Source organism: Suncus etruscus, chromosome 7 (genome assembly GCF_024139225.1).
Source record: "Suncus etruscus isolate mSunEtr1 chromosome 7, mSunEtr1.pri.cur, whole genome shotgun sequence".
NCBI classification, from domain to species: domain Eukaryota; kingdom Metazoa; phylum Chordata; class Mammalia; order Eulipotyphla; family Soricidae; genus Suncus; species Suncus etruscus.
Genome location: NC_064854.1, coordinates 28,525,825 through 28,545,400, shown reverse-complemented (window position 1 = coordinate 28,545,400; position 19,576 = coordinate 28,525,825). Strand labels below are relative to the sequence as shown.

General features: G+C 44.7%; 1 protein-coding gene across 3 annotated transcripts in view; it reads right to left on the bottom strand.

Moving 5' to 3' along the window:
• KIAA1217 (KIAA1217 ortholog) overlaps positions 1 to 19,576 on the bottom strand; it is a 742,062-nt gene that overhangs the window by 285,890 nt on the left and 436,596 nt on the right. For all 3 annotated transcript variants that reach the window (XM_049777747.1, XM_049777749.1, XM_049777748.1), the window contains one exon: positions 9,005 to 9,288. In XM_049777747.1, coding sequence (XP_049633704.1) covers positions 9,005 to 9,118 — 114 coding nt within the window. In that variant the 5' untranslated portion in view covers positions 9,119 to 9,288. The remainder of the gene's footprint in view (positions 1 to 9,004; positions 9,289 to 19,576) is intronic.

The window sequence follows — 19,576 nt, the reverse complement described above, 5'->3', positions numbered from 1 at the left end:
TCCAACCCCCTGCTAAGTGAATGGACTATGTTCTTCGTGAATTTTTAGTCCCCATCAGTCTTACTTTCTATGCTTTGCTGATACATGTATCTATAAATACAGCTGCATATTTCCAAGTTTTGGATTCTGCTACCTCTATACATCAAACAAATTTAAGACAAAGGGGAAAGACAAGAATGTAAATCTGTTGAAGTTTTTCACTCATGACAGAGGCATCATATCTATTCTTTAAGTTATAAACAGGTACTCTGAGATAAAGAAATCCAGTGTGATGGAAGGTCTGCCATGATATAATTAAATTCATCAAACATAAGACACAAAGATGCTGCTGCAGACAGGTATAAATATGCTCATCTATTTATATTATATACACAATGTGATTGATGCTATTGTATAGATCGTTATGAAGGCTAGGAACAACAGGGTGGATGAAAGCATTCCTTACAATTAGGTGAGCTGACTAAAGAAAACGAGGTATTTCCTTCTTACACTTGAATTCCACAGCCAAAATCTGAATAAGCCACTTATTCCGGATGGTGGTAGACTCAAACCAAGATGCTAAAGTGAAGGGAAGTAAGACCTGGGTCAATGTAGTTAAGACTGTGCATGAGGTCGGAGAGACAGCATGAAGATAAGGAATTTGCCTTGTATGCAGAAGGATGGTGGTTTGAATCCCGGCATCTCATATGGTCCTCTGAGCCTGCCAGGAGTGATTTCTGAGCATAGAGCCAGGAGTAACCCCTGAGCGCTGCCAGGTACAACCCAAAAACCAAAAAAAAAAAAAAAAAAGAATTCACTGGCTTTCCTATTAGATAAATAATAAACAAAAAGACTGTGCATGACCCGTCTCTTCTCTCTGTCTCTCTCTCTTTTTCTCTCTCTCTTTCTCCTCACCTCCTCAGCTAGACACAGCATCACAGTTAAAGCACTTGCATTGCAAGCAATCCACACAGTTTGTTCCCAGATATGATCCAACAACTACCCAACCTTTCAAAATAAATAAATAAAAAATAAAAGAAAAACAAAGATAAGATCAGATGGTGGAAATAGTCTGAATAATTAAATCGTGCAAGAATAGATCCTCCACAGAGTTGCCCAAACAACTGTATACAAGAGAAAAAATTTGTTTTGATGACGAGCACCGAGAAACTACAGGGCTTATTCAGCATTTGCCAATCCAGGTGCTCCTGCCTTTGCTCAGTTTTAGGGTGCAATCTCTTTTGAGCTCTGCTCTTATTCCAACTCAAACTTCATGGGCGCAGCCAGCTGCTGAGAGCGTGCCTGTGGGAGGGCAGGGTGCACCGAGGCAGTTTGCGTCTTTTATCTCTGGTTTGCGACAGCAAATAACTTCTTCACAAAAAAACATTACGTCCCCAACATGCATTTCCTTTCTTCTGCTGTTTATGCATCCGGTGTCTGTGAAGCAACAGTAAAGCCCTTTAAATCACAGGCTTTCTGAGCTGCACAGGATTGAATTGAGGATCACTGCACCCTCTCTCTCGGACAAGTTCTACACCCAAAGCTTTGCCTGTTGAAGGTCAAGTTCATACAAATCCTGAGGAGGACACACATTACATCCTTTGTGGAACTAGAATTCCACCAAGATATGTTCTCAAAGGTCTCCTGAATTTTTTTCCATAGGTCTCTCAACATGTACTTATTTTATCCAGAATGGGATTTCCTCCACTTTTCATTATTAATACTTTGCATTAATGAGTTTTGAAGAAATGCGAGTGAGATTGCCTTTTTTTTCTGCCAACCCTCAGCTGGATTTTCATCTCTGATGGTGATGTAGCTGATACATCTCTTATTTACTAACTTTGGGCATTTATTCTTGGTACTGGACAAATCTAAGGATTTCTCCTCTGGGAAGAAACTGTCAATCAAAGGAAGGGGATGTACTGAGTTTGCTCCAGAGTCAGTAACTCCAAATTCCATACAACTCTTCACCAATAAAGCACCTTCTCTTTTATTTTTATTACTGCCTTTTATTTCCTTACAGTTTCGGATCCTATCCAGAGGTGCTCAGGACTTACCTCAGTTCTGTGCTCAGGCATTACTCCTGGCAGGCTCAGTGGAGCACCAGGGATTGAACCCAGGTCAGCTTCATGCAAGGCAAATAACCTCACTGCCGTACCATCTATCACTCCATCCCCCTGAAGTTAAATTTTTTAAGTATTGTTGAGGAGGATTCAGAGATCACCCTTGGCAACTCACAGCCAACTAGGCCTAAAGATTCAATGTTAGGGTTGAATAATGTAGTGCTTCGCAGGCCCTGCAGTGCTGAGAACCACTAGGAACACCCCACAAGTGCTGGGAGGTGGGTGAGGTCCTACTGGAGTCCTATTGCACCTCTGCATCCCTGCAGCTCCTAGTGCAGTTTAAAAACTTTAAAAAGCTTTATTTTATCCCTCTCTTGCCCTTCCATTTTCCCGTGCTTGGGCCAATCAGAGTTTGCATATGATTTAGTTGGGGGCACTTTGCTCTGCTTGGTTATGGTCCAGAAATCCCAAAGAACAGAGGTGTTCACACCTCACCCGAGCCTCTTAGCCAATGTTGGGAACAGAACCTACAGCCTTATGCCTGCTCTCCCTGGGTCCCTTATTTATAGGCTGTTTGTAACTAGTGGAATCAACTCCTACTTGTGTTTTCTATCACACACAGTCTCAAGCTACTTTCCTACTTTTCCGTGGGTAACATGGTGGCAAGGTGACAGCAGACAGCAGCCCAGCAAACTGCAGTGAATGGTGGTCCACTATCTAGGAATGAAGAATGCTGTGCCCACACCACCTTCCCTAAGGGTTTACATGTTTCTCCTCATCTGTGCCCACCAGACAGACTCATGTGAGGTGTTGGAATCATAGTACAGGGGGTAGGGTGCTTGCCTTGCATATGCCTGACCCAGGTTCAATCCCCCAGCATCTGGGAAGCAACTGGGAATAAAGATTGAAAAACTTTCAATTTCCAGAAGGAACTGGAGTGGAAAATAGGTTTGGTTGGTAAGAAGCCAGTCTGGCACATTTCTTTATGAAGGCGAACCTGAAAGAGAAGCAGCCAATTTGTCTCACTGTGCAACAGCCTTGCCTGCAAGAACCTGCTGAAATACAGACCTTACCATACTCAGAACTATCTCAGAAAAGTTCTCTTTCTTTCAATGAAAAAAAAATGCAGAAAGCTTTTTTCAGAAAAACCATGCTGTTTTGCTCTAGAATTGACTAAAATTTATCATTTGATTTTATATTTATCATTTGATTTATCATTTGTATTTATTTTGAGAATGTGGGGTCATGCCCTTCAGTATGATATAGCTATTCCTGGTTTTGTGATCAGAAGTTACGCTAAGAAAGAATAACTTAGTGGTTAAGTACACAGGGTAATATAGCATAGTTCAGTACAGAATGGTAAACTGGTTGTCTTGTACACAGGCAACCCAAATCTAATCTTCAACTCTAACTAGAGTTCCCCAAGCATCACTGGGGGGGATCAGAGATCAGAGTGGTCCATCACCTTCACCTCCTAGAAATGAAGAATGACCCCTGGTGGTGTTCAGGAGTCCATCAAATCTCTCCATCATTGTTTTAGTGTTTTCTTCCCTTTTTTTTTTTAATTGAAATTAAAAGAGGCTTTTTAGCCCATGTCCATGGTTGCAGCCTGCAAGGCAAATGCATTAACCTTCTCTGTACTATGTCTCTGGTTCCCCATTTAATTATTACTTTAAAAAAACTTTTAAATAAAGACATATGCAGGCCTGGAGAGATAGCATAGTGGCGTTTGCCTTACAAGCAGCTGATCCAGGACCTAAGGTGGTTGGTTCGAATCCCGGTGTCCCATATGGTCCCCCGTGCCTGCCAGGAGCTATTTCTGAGCAGACAGCCAGGAGTAACCCCTGAGCACCACCAGGTGTGGCCCAAAAACCAAAAATAAATAAATAAATACATAAGTAAATAAATAAATAAATAAATAAAAATAAAGACATATGCAATTGAGTATCAAAATATAATCAAATTATGGTCAGACAATGGGAAATATAAGCATCTTCAAGAAGAAAAACTAAGAATGGATGACGTCACTCCTATATGGGACAGAGAGCAGCAAAGCACAAGGAAAAGAAAAAAAACATGAAAAAACAGCCCCTGGACACTGACCATAGACCTCAGAATGTGGCCCCTGGAAGGCGGGGGCTGGGGAAGCAAAGGGACCAATGAGGCAAGGAAATTTGAGGTGGATGTGGAAATACAGACTCTGAAAAGCCCTGGAACTGGAGCCCTAAACAAAGAATCATGCACACTAACGCAATCTCAACTAAGAAGGCTCTTCGGGTACTCAAATGCTGGAGGACAAGAAAAGTAAAACCTACATTATTTATTTTATTTCAGGCGATAACGCCCAACTGTGCACAGAACTTACTTCTGGCTCTGCATTTTGAGTCACTCCTGGAGGGCTCAGGAGACCATATGGGGTGCGAAGAATTGATGTCGGGTCTGTGTAAAGCAAATACCTTCCACGTTGTACTATTTCTTCAGTCCAAGATATTAAATATAAAATAAGAGCCTTTGAAGCTTTTGGGGGGGTGTTTGTTTTTTAATTTTTTGTTTTTGTTTTTAACTTGGCGATGCTCAAAAGTTACTCCTAGCTCTGCATTCTCCTGGCAGTACTCATGGGACCATATGGATGCTGAGAATCAAATCCAAATCAGCCAGATGCACATATAGCCTTACTCATTGTACTTACTGCCTGTGCCCCCAGCAGCTTATTTTTGGATACTAGAAAAGGCCCCAGAGACTGCTCTGCAGACCAGCACAAAGCATCAATAATAGTCATCTGCATTTTGTAAAGACAGGAGATGGGGCTAAGAAAGCCTCTTTAAATTTCAATAATAAAGGGAAGAAAACACTACAACAATGATGGACGGAAGTGGTCAACCAGGAGAAGGAAGGGGTGCTGAGAGGTGGTAACTTGCTCTGCATGAAGCCACATTTGCAACAGTGCTGTAAACCACAAAGCCAAGAGGTATTCAACATGCCTGTCACAGAGGCAGGCTGGTGGCTGGGAGGGATAGTGGGGACACTGGTGTCAGGAAGTGGACACTGGTGGAGGGATTGGTGTTAGAACAGTGTATGTCTGAATTAATAACTTTGAGGGCCCGGAGGGATAGCACAGTGGCGTTTGCCTTGCAAGTAGCTGATCCAGGACCAAAGGTGGTTGGTTCGAATCCCGGTGTCCCCGTGCCTGCCAGGAGCTATTTCTGAGCAGACAGCCAGGAGTAACCCCTGAGCAACGCCGGGTGTGGCCCAAAAACCAAAAACCAAAAAAAACAAACAAAAAAAAAAAACTTTGTTATCTATAGTGACTAAACAATTTTTTTTTGTTTTGTTTTTATGGGTCACCCCATAAACCCCTGGGTGGCTCAGGGGTTACTCCTGGCTCAGAAATAGTTCCTGGCAGGCACTGAGGACCATATAGGATGCTGGAATTCAAACCAACATTGGTCCTGGGTCAGCCACTTGCAAGACAAACAAACACCCTATCGCTCTGCTATCTCTCCAATCCTAAATAAAAAATTTTATAATACTTTAGTTGTACTCTAGTAGTTAGGTATCAGTGACCTGAAAGCAGAGATAGTTAAAATTCACCAAATAAAGCTTCATTACACATTTATTTTCTCAAAAGTCAGTAATTCAGACTAAAGCCAATTCTTGTCTTATATTTCAAAGACTCAAATTCCAGTCTTGGGTTTAGTTTTTACAGTGCAGGTGGGTTTATATTCCAGGTCTCCCCTAGAAAAAGCATGTGTGAACCCAGACCCAAAATCTCATGAAACGTATCATCATGAATCCCTTCTGGGCTTGGATTCACATTAGGAAACCTAAAGTGTATCTTTATTTTTTCCTTTTGGGGGGCCTTAAGGGTTTAAAACCTTTCAAGTTAGGTGCTGGACTCAGCTCTGTCCAAGTCTCAGTTTCCATCTCACCCACACGCGTCCTTCTCCTGAAGCCACTTCCCTGGGACACAGCCAGGAAAACAGCACAGAAAGGCATGTGGTATTTAGAAACTCAATATCTGGAGAAGTGCGTCAGATTCATTTATTTAAATTCCTCCTGTCTGCTGGTCATGTGATCTTCCAGCAAAGGAAGCCCCAGGAATGCCTAGTCAGGGGGTCAGGGAGGAACAAAGGGTGTTGGAGGGAAGAGGAGGGGCAAGTGGAAATGGGGATTCAGAGTCCAAGAAGCAGAAGCTGAAATATCACACACATGAGCAGCCAGTCCTCTGGTGACAGTGGTGAGCAAGGGTTCTGGGAGCTCAGTGAGGAAACCAAAACTATACATACAGATGCAGGCAGCAAAAACACAAGAATCTGTCCCCAATTTCTCAGCAAAGGGATAATTGAATTGCCACGGGCCAGCTCCACCTGGGCGGAAAGGGACATGGCAAGATGTGAATGTGGCTCATTCATTCTCATCATCTGACTCCTGCATCCTCAGTAACCTTCAGCCTATCTAGTGGTTTTATCCAATTCAACCAGTGTGTCATTGATGTAGCAACAATTACAATACAAAGCATAACCAAAACAACAATAGAACTTTCCTGACAAGACATTCGATCCCATTCTGAGGGTGACTTCTAAGTTTCCTTTTTTTTTTTATTTATTTATTTTTTTTTTGGTGGTTTTTGGGTCACACCCGGCAGTGCTCAGGGATTATTCCTGGCTCCAGGCTCAGAAATTGTTCCTGGCAGGCACGGGGGACCATATGGGACGCCGGGATTCGAACCGATGACCTCCTGCATGAAAGGCAAACGCCTTACCTCCCATGCTATCTCTCCGGCCCCTAAGTTTCCATTTTAAACCATGCATTAATCATCTGCTTTCTTACTCAATACATAAAAAAATGTATCCTTTCCTTTATCCCAAGTCCACTCCAGCCCCTACACACAAGGCCCCTTTTACCTCATATGTAGACAGCTTATTCCATAAGCCGACACATACAGCCTACACACAGTCCAGACAATGAAACCCTCTCCAATGTCCAATGGGGTGACAGTTGTTAAGATAGAGTAACTAGGTGGCAGAAAGCCCCTTTATTGAACAGTGGAGGAAGTAAGTGTTCTTGGTTCAAGCTTAAACAGAATTATAAGGCAACTTTCCATTAACAAAGTGTGACTGACTCAACCCAAGTTTGAGTTTCCTTCATGTGAACCACTTTGGAGAAAATATGGGGCAAAGGCAAGGGATGTTGCTCAAAGTGGTAGAAGATATGCAAAGCCCCAGGTTCAATCCCCAGCATTTCTGGATATACTACTATAATACTACCCATTATAAATTTTTTTGTAGGGGGCCCATAACTGGTTTGATACTTATGGTCACTCACAATACTGGAGAAACTAAAGGTATTGGGGATTAAACCTAAGAACTCCCTATGCATAGCATGTGCACTAGCCCTTTGCATAATCTCCCCTAACCCCACCTCTTGTTTTGAAGCATCATAGCATGGCTCATGATAAAGACACGCTCCATTACTGAAATGGATAAGTACAACACTATTGGCAGAAAAATCCTACTTTGGCTTTGGCTCTCTCTCTATCCAATCACATCTAAATAAAACTGGGGAGAAAAATTAAAGAATCCAAGTGAAAAATACTTTTAGAACTAAAGAAAAAGAAAAGAAAAGAGAACTAACTTTCTCTGTCTACTTAGAACTAAGATTGCTTCCCTTTTCTCAATTATTGAAGAACGCATCTCTCTTGTCTGCATCAACAGGATGCTGGCTTCATTTCTCCTGGGTTGGGGTGTTTGTGCCTTTTGGTCAAGAGAACTAAACTAGCATACACACAACACAGATCACAATCTAGGCACTCCGGTCACGATTTCATCAAAGCAAAGGTAGCAGATCTCAGGGAGGAAGTGAGGCTGAGGGAGAAGTCTAGATTTAATGTATTAGGTCAAAGCTGATACCCTTCTCCACAGATGATGAAAAGCAGAGGCACTTAGACATCGCTGGGGTAACTACCCAGACTGCTGCTCCATCACGGCCAGCCTGACTGTGGGTTAGGCTGGTTGCTCTTCCGGCTGCCTTCCCTCTATCCTTCATCCTCAAAGATCAATCTGATAATAGCAGAGGAAAGGTCAGCCTAGGAGACCTCTCATTTCCGGTGACTCCCAAACATGCACAGCCTATTAAACAATCATCACATACAGCCCAAAAACCTGCTCAGTCTTCACTGGGTGACTGTTGTCAAGAGAGCCGGAGTAAATAGGTATCTGATATCAGCAGAAAGCCAAGCATGCAAGTAGGAAAATAGCAATGATATTACAAAGTGTAGAGGGCAGAAATAAAGGTTGATTTCTGTTTCTCTGCCACCCATTTATTCCTCTGCATTATTTCACCATGAAAATGTGGTTCTGTGTTCATGCATTCATGAAGTCAACGTGATAAGCTTTCACAGTGACAGTGACCACAGTGGTGAATACCAAGTTTTACTCACTCCAGTAAAACCCCTTATTGCTTGCACTTCAAAAATAATTCTTATTGTTTCTTTAATTAATTCCAGTGTCAGAAGTTGAACCAGTCTCCAATATACAAAATGTGCACTATTGCCTGCACATTATTATTATCATCATCATCATCATCACTTTTTGTCATTTTATTTGGTCACACTGAAAAGGTCCTCACAGCTGACTCCTGGCTTTGTGCTTAGGGATCAATCCTAGCAGCACTCAGGAAACCATATGTCATTCCAGGGCTGGAAAATGGGTCAGCTCTATGCAAGGCTAAAAAGCCTTACATGCTATACTATCTCTCTGGCCCCAGTGCTTGTACTTTAAACACTCTTGTTGTTGCCTCTGGAGGCCCTTTGGGGAGCTACCCACTCTTTTGGGTTTTTCTCTCTGCCCCACAACAAATCTGGAGCAGCACAAGGATAAACAAAGTTCACTCAGCTAAATCACACATGGCTTGGCTCTTGCCATGAACAAGTGCGGCAGAAGAAAGGGGGTCGCTAGCCCTACCTGATCTCTCAGCCGCTCCTGGTGGCCCATGATGGCCGTAGCATGGTGCGGGTACTTCTGCTTCAGATGTTCTAGGAATGCTTCCCTTTTCCGATCCATCTCAGATGTTTGCATTCCCAGGATTTCTTTGGAACTTCGGGGACCCCCTAGCGTGTGTCTACGAGGGATGTTGCGGGAAGGCCTGGACACCGAAGGGCGAGGATTCCCGTTAGAGAGGCGCTCTTTGGTTCTGCGACATTCCGCATCTTCTAAGGACGTGACATGCAGGTTGCCTTTCCCTTGCTCTAAGAGAACAATAAAAAAATATTAATAATAATGATAATAATGCAGTTCACAATTAATGATTTCACACTAGAAAACTCATTTACTGAAAACACCAAGAGGGTCTGTGGCAGCTGTTCATGCTTGAATGTAACTTAGCGGGTTATGTTATATTTTTGAAGTCAGAAGGGGAAACTATCAACCATCCAAAAAAGTATTAAAAATTTGAAAAGAAACCTACACTTTCGGAATAAAGAGGTGACAGCAGCCCTCTGCTATTTCTGCCTTTTCCTGAGTTCTTCCAAACAAGCCCACTGGGCTGTCTAGTTTGCAGGCTTCCTGCACACTCTTATCTGTAATTAGAAACCAGCGAACTCCCTCCCGAGATGAGATGGATTATTTACTTTTAATTGTAGTTTCCTGTGGCTTACAGAATTAAAAAAAATAACGTTAGCATTTGCAGGTGATTTTTGAAACACTTGCTTTATCCCCAACATCAAAAGTAGTTTCCACCGTCATCTTGGGAACCACCTGAAAATTCTCTTTCCCCCCATTGGCAGATGCCAAGCAAGAGCACTGTAAGCGGTGCTGACTGAGGGTTGTGCGCAATGAAGGCCCATGGACATGGACTTGATCTAAAAGGGATGTGATTTGCCTCCGAACAGAGGCTGGCAATGCCCCTACTTAGGATGGAGGACAAGAATAGGGACTCCTTTCTTTCCCAGTGGCCAACAGATAGGGTGTCCAGTTGGGAGAGTCCAGCTCAGAAAAGGGAAGTGTTTCTTAATTCCTTTAGCAGAATAAAGTAACTCTTCCAAGTGCTGTTGGGGGCTGCCAGGCTCTACCTGGTGGTGCTCAAGAGGTCATGGGATGCTGAAGATTGAACTCGGGGTCCTATGCATACCAAGCAAGTACTCTGACCTTTTGCGCCATTTCCTTGTCCCTTTAATAGAACAAAATAGGGGGAGTGAATCAGGGCCACTCAGTAGATGCTCAGGCCCCAAGGGAGGGCAGCTTTTCACTGGTGTTTCAGAGGGAAAATAAGAAGACATTTATAAGTTTCCCAGGAGTCCTGCCTTTGATGCTAAATCTAAGCAAATAGCTCAACCATTCTCTGCCTCCTGGTCCACCTGAATCAGAGAAGGATGAGTCAACCACATTCAAGATGTATGTACATTAGGGGTAGCTACTAAGCAGGTACATTGGACCCTAAATCTTGTAATTTTCTAATAAGAGCCAATTTGAGAATTATCTTTAAAAGTTCTGCTCGTGGGGTTGGAGAGATAGCATGGAGGTAATGCATTTGCCTTGCATACAGAAGGTCGGTGGTTCAAATCCCGGCATTTCATATGGTCCCCCGAGCCTGCCGGGGGCAATTTCTGAGCATAGAGCCAGGAGTGACCCCCTGAGCGCTGCCGGGTGTGACCCAAAAACCAAAAAAAAAAAAAAAAAAAGTTCTGCTCATGACTGAAGGAGAGTTTCCAGGGTTGAAGCACAAATTTTGCCTGTGGGAGGATCAAGTTTGATCTTTGGTTTGATCCTTGGAGCCACATGATTGGTCCTCTGAGCACTGCCAGCAGTAATTCCCGAGCACTGAGTCGAAGTAATCTCCCCAATCACACATGCCAAGTGTGGCTCCTCCACACACCAAAGTTAGGTGCAGCAAAAAAAACCCACAATTCTAAGCTCTGGATTTGAGGCTCAGATTAACAGATCAGCCCTCACACAGGGCTTATAACTCAATGGGGTCCAGATACTGTGGGAATCAGCTCCTCGAAAGGCAATGCCAGTGCCACTCCCCTCATCTTTGACCAGAAACAACTGGGTAGGGAACTTTGGGTTCCACGGAGAAGCGGTCACCCTCAAATGCCAACAGGGACACAGAGTCCTGTTCTGCTTCGCATTGCCACACAGACTCACAAGAGCTATTTTGTTTCAGCCCAAGATTCTCTGAAGAGGTCAAGAATCCCAAAAGAGGGAAAAGTTCTTAACTTTGTTTGAAATCAATGGGACAGGGGCAAGGAGGCTGGGGTTGGGAGTTTGAGCACAGTTGATGGGCACTGTAGGGGCAACCCAACTTTCAGGCTCTCTAACCCTCTCTTCTCTCATCAGGGGGCTTTGGGAAGACCACATCGACCTGATATAACTTCCCTCTTTCCCTTGGCTTCTAAGGCAGCTCAGGAAGCTTAAGCAGGCTGTAAGACTGAGCCCACAGCTTCCAGAGGTGACCCCACTTTCCATCCTCTGCCTCTCTTTCCCTCCCAGGCTCCATCAGTCTCCATCTCTCTCCCAACCCTGTTCCAGGGTAGTGATCCCCATAACTAGCTGGCTCCTTTTCCCACATGGAGTCACCTGGATTCCCACCTACATGTGCTTTCCCCTGGGGGAAGAAGGGGTACTCAGAGATGCCAGCTCCATCTCTGCAGGAGATGGGGGCACCCATCCTTTGCAGCAATAGGAGGACAATGAGGCCTTTCAACCATGAGGAACTATGGGACCAGGGACAGAAAGCAATGAGGGGGTACAGGCTGACAAGGCTTGTCACCATTCCCCAGCCTTGGGGCCAACGCCCAGGTTCTCATTCCTCAAGATCCCCAGGAAAATGGGAACACAATTTTATTTCTTGTCTGGAAAAAACTTTGGTATTAACACTGAAATACGGGTGTGTCCACATAGCTATTCTGGGAAGCCATGTCAGCCATTAATGAGGCAGGAGCTGGAGGACAAGGCAGCCAGTGTCCTTACCCTGCCCCTCCTTGTCATAACACAGCCCTGAGCACTGTTCCCTGGAGCTCGCTGGAAGAAAGGCAAAGGAACAAACAGGCTCTGGGGGCAGAAACACACCCTACTGTGGCTAGAGAGATAAAATAAAGGGCAGAGTGCCTGCCATGCATGGGAGGCGACTAGGGGTCAATCGCCAACCTGGGCTGGATCCCGGGAATCTCATAAATTCCTGAGTCCTAACAGGAGTCATTCCTGAGCATAAAGCCAGTCATCTCTGAGTACTTCCAGGAATAGCCCCCAAACAACACAGCATAAAGGAACACCCCAACACCCCTTCCAGCATTGCCTGTAGAAATGGGGCTTCTGGAACTCCAGAAAAAAAAAGTTTGTTTTTTTTTTGTTTTTTGTCTTTTTTTTTTTTTGTAACAGTCATTCCCTTCTGTTCCCTCTATTATTCTTCAGTGTTGGGTGGGTGCTCTCAGGGGCTTGCACCTATGTACACCTTCCTGCCGCTGTGTAGTTGGAACACTTTTCAGATGCTGTGCTCACAGGGGTTCACCACTTGGTTGTGGGGCTCACACACATCAGTTGTGGTTGTCGGTGGGGGGCACACCCTTGGGTCTCACACTGTATTGCAGCCAGACAACAATCAACATTTTACAATCTGCCAGGACAAAACTGATCAGCTCCAGGCCCCCTCAGAGAGATGCTTTTCAAGGACTCTGGAACTAGGTTGAGGTTGAAAAACACAAAAACAGCTCAGGTGGCTCACAGGAGACAGAGAAATGTGGAGGGTGGAAGGGCATGTATAAGGGGCATCTTCAACCATGTGTTTGTGTCTTGTCACCATTGGGCTTATCCAGGATGATGGAGGAGCTCAGACAAGGACTTGGGGCTCTTTTATCACTCCACTGTGGTATTCCATGCCTGCCCCCTAAGATGATTCTCTGAAATTTCATGCCTGATGAAACAGGTGGCCCCATTTGAAGGAGTCATCCACTTCATCTGGTGACTTCCAGCAATCAGACTCTAAGGCAGAGCTTTTCCCATCACATTTGTACACTCCCTTTGCCTGGAAATTAGCAAAGGGTGGACTGTTGGGCTGCAGAACTGACTGGGCAGCAAAGAGCTTACATTTTCCTGTGCATTCTCAGTGGAGTGTCCTTTGCTGCCCTCGTTAGAGGCTGCATTTTTCCTTCCAGACTGTCTCCTCCAGTTGGTGCTCTTAAACTACTTCATATCAAGGACATCCCACCACCTTTCGTGCTGTGCCAGGACCTCCTCAATAATCTTCCACAATGTTCTTTTTCCTTCTTGGCTGACTGAATGGAAACCCATGCCCTTGGGAAAGTCGAGGTGACCAGACAGAAGGAGTCTGAGTCACAGGGTCAGCCCCAGGATGGGCCACCCAGGAGAAACAACCACCTGGTCAGGATACTGCATATTCCATCGTGTTCCAGAAATTAATTTCAATTATGCTAAACCACGAAGATCGGGGGACTGCTGCTATAGCCATCAGTCTGATTACTATAAAGGCACATTCTGTTAGAGATTCTGAGGTCCTGTTTTCCAGCTGTTAATATCATAGAGCTCAACACCACTGACAAAGACCAAGTGCTGCTGAGTTGATTGATTCATTCATTCACATGGATATTTATTGATCGTTAGTTCCTACCCAGAAAGAAGTCAGGAGACAAAATGGAATAGCCACCAGGAGACTTTCCTTACCTTGTGGAAAATCCATAGAATTAGAGACCAACAAATAATCTATAACATAAATGTCACTAAGTGACCAAGGCTCTGAAGGAGAAAACAGGACAAGTGACAGAGACTAATGGGGGCAATTTGGAGACATATTTTTCTGAGCAAAGACCTGATTGTCAATAACCAGACCACACCCCAGGCTTATACCCTGTAAGGGCATCAAACCTCCTTAGTCCCCCCTAGTTTTTCTTTTTATCCCTTCTTTCTCTTTTTATTTTCTTTCTTCTCTCTTTTCTTTCTTCTTTCTTTCTCCTTCCTTCCTTCCTTCCTTCCTTCCTTCCTTCCTTCCTTCCTTCCTTCCTTCCTTCTTTCTTTCTTTTTTTTTTTTTTCTTTTTTTTTTTTTGGTTTTTGGGCCACACCCGTTTGACGCTCAGGGGTTACTCCTGGCTATGTGCTCAGAAATCACCCCTGGCTTGGGAGGACCATATGGGACACCGGGGGATCGAACCGCGGTCCATCCGCTTGCAAGGCAGACACCTAACCTGTAGCGCCACCTTCCCGGCCCCCTTTCTTTCTTTCTTTCTTTCTTTTTTTCTTTTTGGTTTTTGGGCCACACCCGGCGATGCTCAGGGGTTATTACTCCTGGCTGTCTGCTCAGAAATAGTTCCTGGCAGGCACAGGGGACCATATGGGACACCGGGATTCGAACCAACCACCTTTGGTCCTGGATCGGCTGCTTGCAAGGCAAACATCGCTGTGCTATCTCTCCGGGCCTCTTCCTTCCTTCCTTCCTTCCTTCCTTCCTTCCTTCCTTCCTTCCTTCCTTCCTTCCTTCCTTCCTTCCTTCCTTCCTTCCTTCCTTCCTTCCTTTCTTTTTTTTTTTTTGTGGTTTTTGGGTCACACCTGGCAGTGCTCAGGGGTTACTCCTGGCTCCATGCTCAGAAATTGCTTTTGGCAGGCACGGGGGACCATATGGGACGCTGGGATTCGAACCGATGACCTCTTGCATGAAAGGCAAACGCCTTACCTCCATGCTATCTCTCCAGCCTCTTTCTTTCTTTCTTTCTTTCTTTCTTTCTTTCTTTCTTTCTTTCTTTCTTTCTTTCTTTCTTTCTTTCTTTCTTTCTTTCTTTCTTTCTTTCTTTCTTTCTTTCTTTCTTTCTTTCTTTCTTTCCTTTCTCACTTTCTTCATTCCTTTTCCTTCTTTAAAATTTTTGTCTTGTCTACATGCAGGGATGCTTAAGGGTTACTTCTGGCTCTGTGCTCAGAAATCACTCCTAGCAGTGCTCAGTGGACTATATGGGATACTGGGGATCTAACCTGGGACAGCCTCATGCAAGGCAAACTCTGTACCCACTATACTATTTCACGTGCCTTCAGTTTTCTTGAAATGGAATTGACATGTAATGTTGTCAGTTTAAGGTATACAACACATTAATTTGTTAAACTTACATATCACATCACAAAACAATGACTACAAAAAAATCCTAAAAGTATCTTCAACCACTGGTGAATAGAGGTCAGGTACAAGCAGGTGGCTGGCAGCACCTCATGTGCCTTGCGACTTAAGCCCTTAAAGACCAAGGACTGGGGGACCCTAGAGGTCAAGTCAGTCTATGCCTTGCAAGCATGAGGCTTTGAATTTGATTTCTGATGTCACCCACAACTCCAAGTAGCACTGTCATTTGTGATCCCTAGGCCAAAACAAAACATATGTGCTCTTCTCATCACAACAACAGAAAAGGGACATAGTCCTGGCCAGCACAAAGGCAGACACCTCAGGAGTACTGTGGGCAGATGCAGGTATCATATGGAGCACCCCTGAACCAAGACCACTCTGAAGACACAGGTCTTCAAAAGGAACATCACAGAGGCTAGAGCAGTGGCACAGCAGTAGGGCGTTTGCCTTGCATACGGCTGACCTAGAACAGACCACAGTTCGACCCCCTAGCATCCCATATGGTCCTCCAAGCGAGGAGTGATTTCTGAGTACATAGCCACGAATAACCCCTAAATGTCACCAGGTGTGGCCCCAAAACAAAACAAAAACAAAACAACAACAAAACAAAACAAAACAAAAGGAACATCACAGTATTGGATTCTCTTCAACCAATAGATCAGAGAAACAGCTCAACAGTCTGAGTTCATGCTTTACATGTAGGAGGCCCGGGTTTGATTCACAGCACTGTAGGGTTGCAAGTACCCAGGAGCAACCCCCAGAACCAATGGGAACAACCCCTGAACAGTGCCTGGTGTGACCCAAAACAAACAAACCAATGAACAAACAAATATTCACCCAGTAACCAAGCCGCCCTTGGCAGTGCACGTTCATGCTGTAGCTTCCTAACAGCTGCTCTTTAGCCATGGAAGTAGATTCATGTTCTCCTCAAAGCAAGCCATATGGCCCAGAGCTTGCCAGGCATTCCGAGTTACAACTGTTATCCAAGGAAATTATTTATAGTTTTCTCCTCCGCTCTCCAAATTGTCTCTAGCGGAACACCAAGTTACATGATCACCCGGGGGTCCTTATCAACTCTAGATGAATAAGCTCAAAGCCCTGGGGTAGAATGATTAGCTGTAGTTCAGCTCATTTTTGACTGAGCACCTTCTGCTTGCCAAGCATCCTGTTAGGTGGTGGTCAAGATGGAAGGACTCATTTCTGCCCTAGGCAACCACCCTGGGGTCAGTAACAAATAAAGCCAGAGAAACAGTGATGTGTGAGAGCACAAGACAGGACATGTGGCCTCAGGATGTGAGCATCTGGCCTCCTGAGTGACCCTTCGTCTGGAGATTAAGATCCTTCCAGCATCATTTCCCCTGAGAAATTCAATGAGATCTTAGAAATCTTGGCAAAATCCATGTGATCCTTCATGCTAACTCTTTCAGTCAACTCCTAGGAGCTCCTTGGTCTTTGTTGCCCAAAGCAGACCTCCTCAAGTGTCTCTTTTGCACCAAAGATCCCTTCAAAGTTTTGTTTGTGGTCCACACTCAGTGATTCTCAGGGGTTACTCTTGCATCTACACTAAAGAATCACTCCTGGCGGAGCACAAAGGAACCCAGGTGATGCCAGGATTGAACGTGGGTTAGTTGTGTGTTAGGAAGTGCTCTACCCACTGTACTATCTCATGCTCCACTTTTGCTGTCCCTTCTAGGTCTCTCAAGGGCCATTACAGATGCACCTTAATACTAATGTCTCCTTCTAGTAGATTCCTGTTGCCCCTCTCATTCCAAGTCCTCTCATGAACTCCTCTCAAATGCTTTCCCATTTAGGTAAAGGGGCAACTCCACTCTCCCAAGTGCACATAACCAAGTTCATCAAACCATCATCTGATTCTTCATTTCTCTTCGTATCCCATGTCCCCCACAAATTCTCTTGGCTTCATCTTCTTTCATCTTCTAAACTCCCTCATGCTCTAAGCACTGCCTGTTCCAAGTGGACCCTTTCATCTGCATCCACTTCCCTTCTATCTTTTATTATTGTCACTGTTGCACATGTGTTTGGTGTTTGCTGAGCATCACATATTTGCACACACACTCTCATTTAGTTGTGCTCAGGCACATTCTGGTGGCAGTGAGTTGCCTAGGATTGTACTCCTGGCCACAGTGCCCACACAGCTTTTCTTCACAGCACTTGCCAGGTCACACACCCCAATTTGGCTCCACACAAACCACCTAGGTGTGCCCTGAAGCTTACACACTTTTGAGGCACCAGAGATCCCAGACAGCAGTGTAGTAGGGAACCTGATCCATGCATGTGGGAGGGAGCAGGGATCAAACCCTTGGTCTCACAGTTGTAAGGCAGGTCCTTAGCTACCAAGGTATCTCCCAGAAATACTTTCCTTCCCACCCTCCCTCCCTCCCTCCCTCCCCCCCCCTCCCTTCCTTCCTTCCTTCCTTCCTTCCTATGTTATTTGGTGTTCTTTTTTTTTTTTTTTTTTTTTTTTGAGGTGGGCATACATAGCTGTGCTCATAGTTTACTCCTGACTCTGCATTCAGGGATCACTCCTGGCAGGGGACTATGTGTGGTGCAAGAGATTGTACCCAGTTTGGCAGTGCACAAGGCAAGTGCCCTAAGCCCTGTACTCTTTCTCTCTGCCCCCTCCTGTTCTTTCTGTTAAATTGGAAAAAAAATTATCTAACTGAACTCCCTGACAACCCTTGCTCTCAGGTTATTCTCAAGACTGTATCAAGTATAAATGTATGTATCCCTTAGGATACATTTAGACTTGCCAGTAGCTTTTCACCTCCTCGAAAGCAAGTCCAAGCTTTTAGTGTCACAGATGCTGGGAGGTCTAGTCAGGGCTTCCCTCCCAGACTTCTGCTATATCTTGTTTATGGCTTATTTTATTGGGGGGACTCAGAAGGTTCTGGGGTCCCCTCCTAGCAATTCTTGGCCAGCCAGACTGGGAGTTTAAAATAAGGGATCAAAGGATCTGGTCTGCTTGGGTACTGGGTTGTCTGGGAATAGTGGGCTCCAGGGTTATAACTAGTAGTGTTTTGAGGTCTCCAGGGCTATACCCACTAAGCTAGGGTGCCATGTGTTAGCAGGGATCAAACTAAGGCACCAACCAGCATGCAAGGTTGGTGCCTTACCCTGTGAGCTCTCTCTGGCCCATATCTTGTCCTTGTTTGGAGACTGTTTTTACTCTTCCCTCCCTCTTTCAAATGCATGCTCAGACACCACCTCAGACAGGCAGGCTACCTATCCCAGTTCCATGCCTTGTTTCCCCAAATCTTATTTCCATCTAGTCTAGTTGCTCAATAACTATGAGAATTTCAGATAAGAAAATGTTCTAGCACAAGCAGCATATGCCAACATTACACAGGATATACTTGTACTAAAAATTCACTGGTTGCTCTTCATTTCTAAATCTGGCGATCTGCCATCTAACATGCTGCATTATTTTTTATTTAGTTGCATTCGTGGTCTTTTGCCATGCTCTACTCTTGTGGTCCTTGGAACATGAATTCAATAAAGGCAAGTCATTTTAGGCAACTTTGTTGACTGTTCCAAACTAGTTAGTGAATTAATAAATACATAAATTATTAGTGACCCCTCCCCCCATTTTCCAGCCTCTGAAGCATCTTTGAACTGTGGGGGTCCTTGGAAAGTTGACTCTTAAATTAGTTCTGTTCTAACTGTCCCCCTAGATTCTGAGTCATTTATTTCCAGAGAGGCCCAGAGGCTTGAATTCCTGCTTCGGAAGCGGGATTGGGGTGGGGGCACACTAAAAGAAGAGAAGGGGGAGTCTTATCTCTTGTGGCACCCCCTGACCTGGACAGAGAGCTCTGCTGTGGCAGTAGCCACACAGAAGAATCTGCATTCAAGAAGGTAGGTCTGAGGGATTCATTGAGTGAGGTTCCCTCAGCTTAAGTTTCTTTCCTATTTACTGGGGGAGGGGGTTTGCAAAGGCTTTGTAATGACATTTTCTTCTGTCTGGCTCCGTTTAGCATTTTCAGTGGTGATGAGTCATGGGTTACTTCTTAAAAGACACACACACCTTTTCCCAAGTGCATACTTGCCACTCCCACGCATAGCCCCCAAAGCAGACAAGTTCTTGGAGTTACTAACCGCCCCTCTCCCAACTGGGGGGCTGGAGGGGAGCTAAGCCTTATGAATGTACTGGATCTATGAAAATCTAGGGACACCCCGGACACTGGAAGAACAGGGTCCTTACTCCAGTCAACCCTCCAGTGGAAAAAAAAATGCCTGTTGGAACAATAATAAACATCTGGAAATTCCCTACGGAAAAGACAAGTCTTAGAAACACAATTAAAAGGAAATGGCCCCAAAAGAAGCAGAGACCACAATTGTCTATTAAGTCCAAACGCTGGGACTGAGAATGACAGAGCTTCACCATCCCAAAGAAGAACTCTCCCCT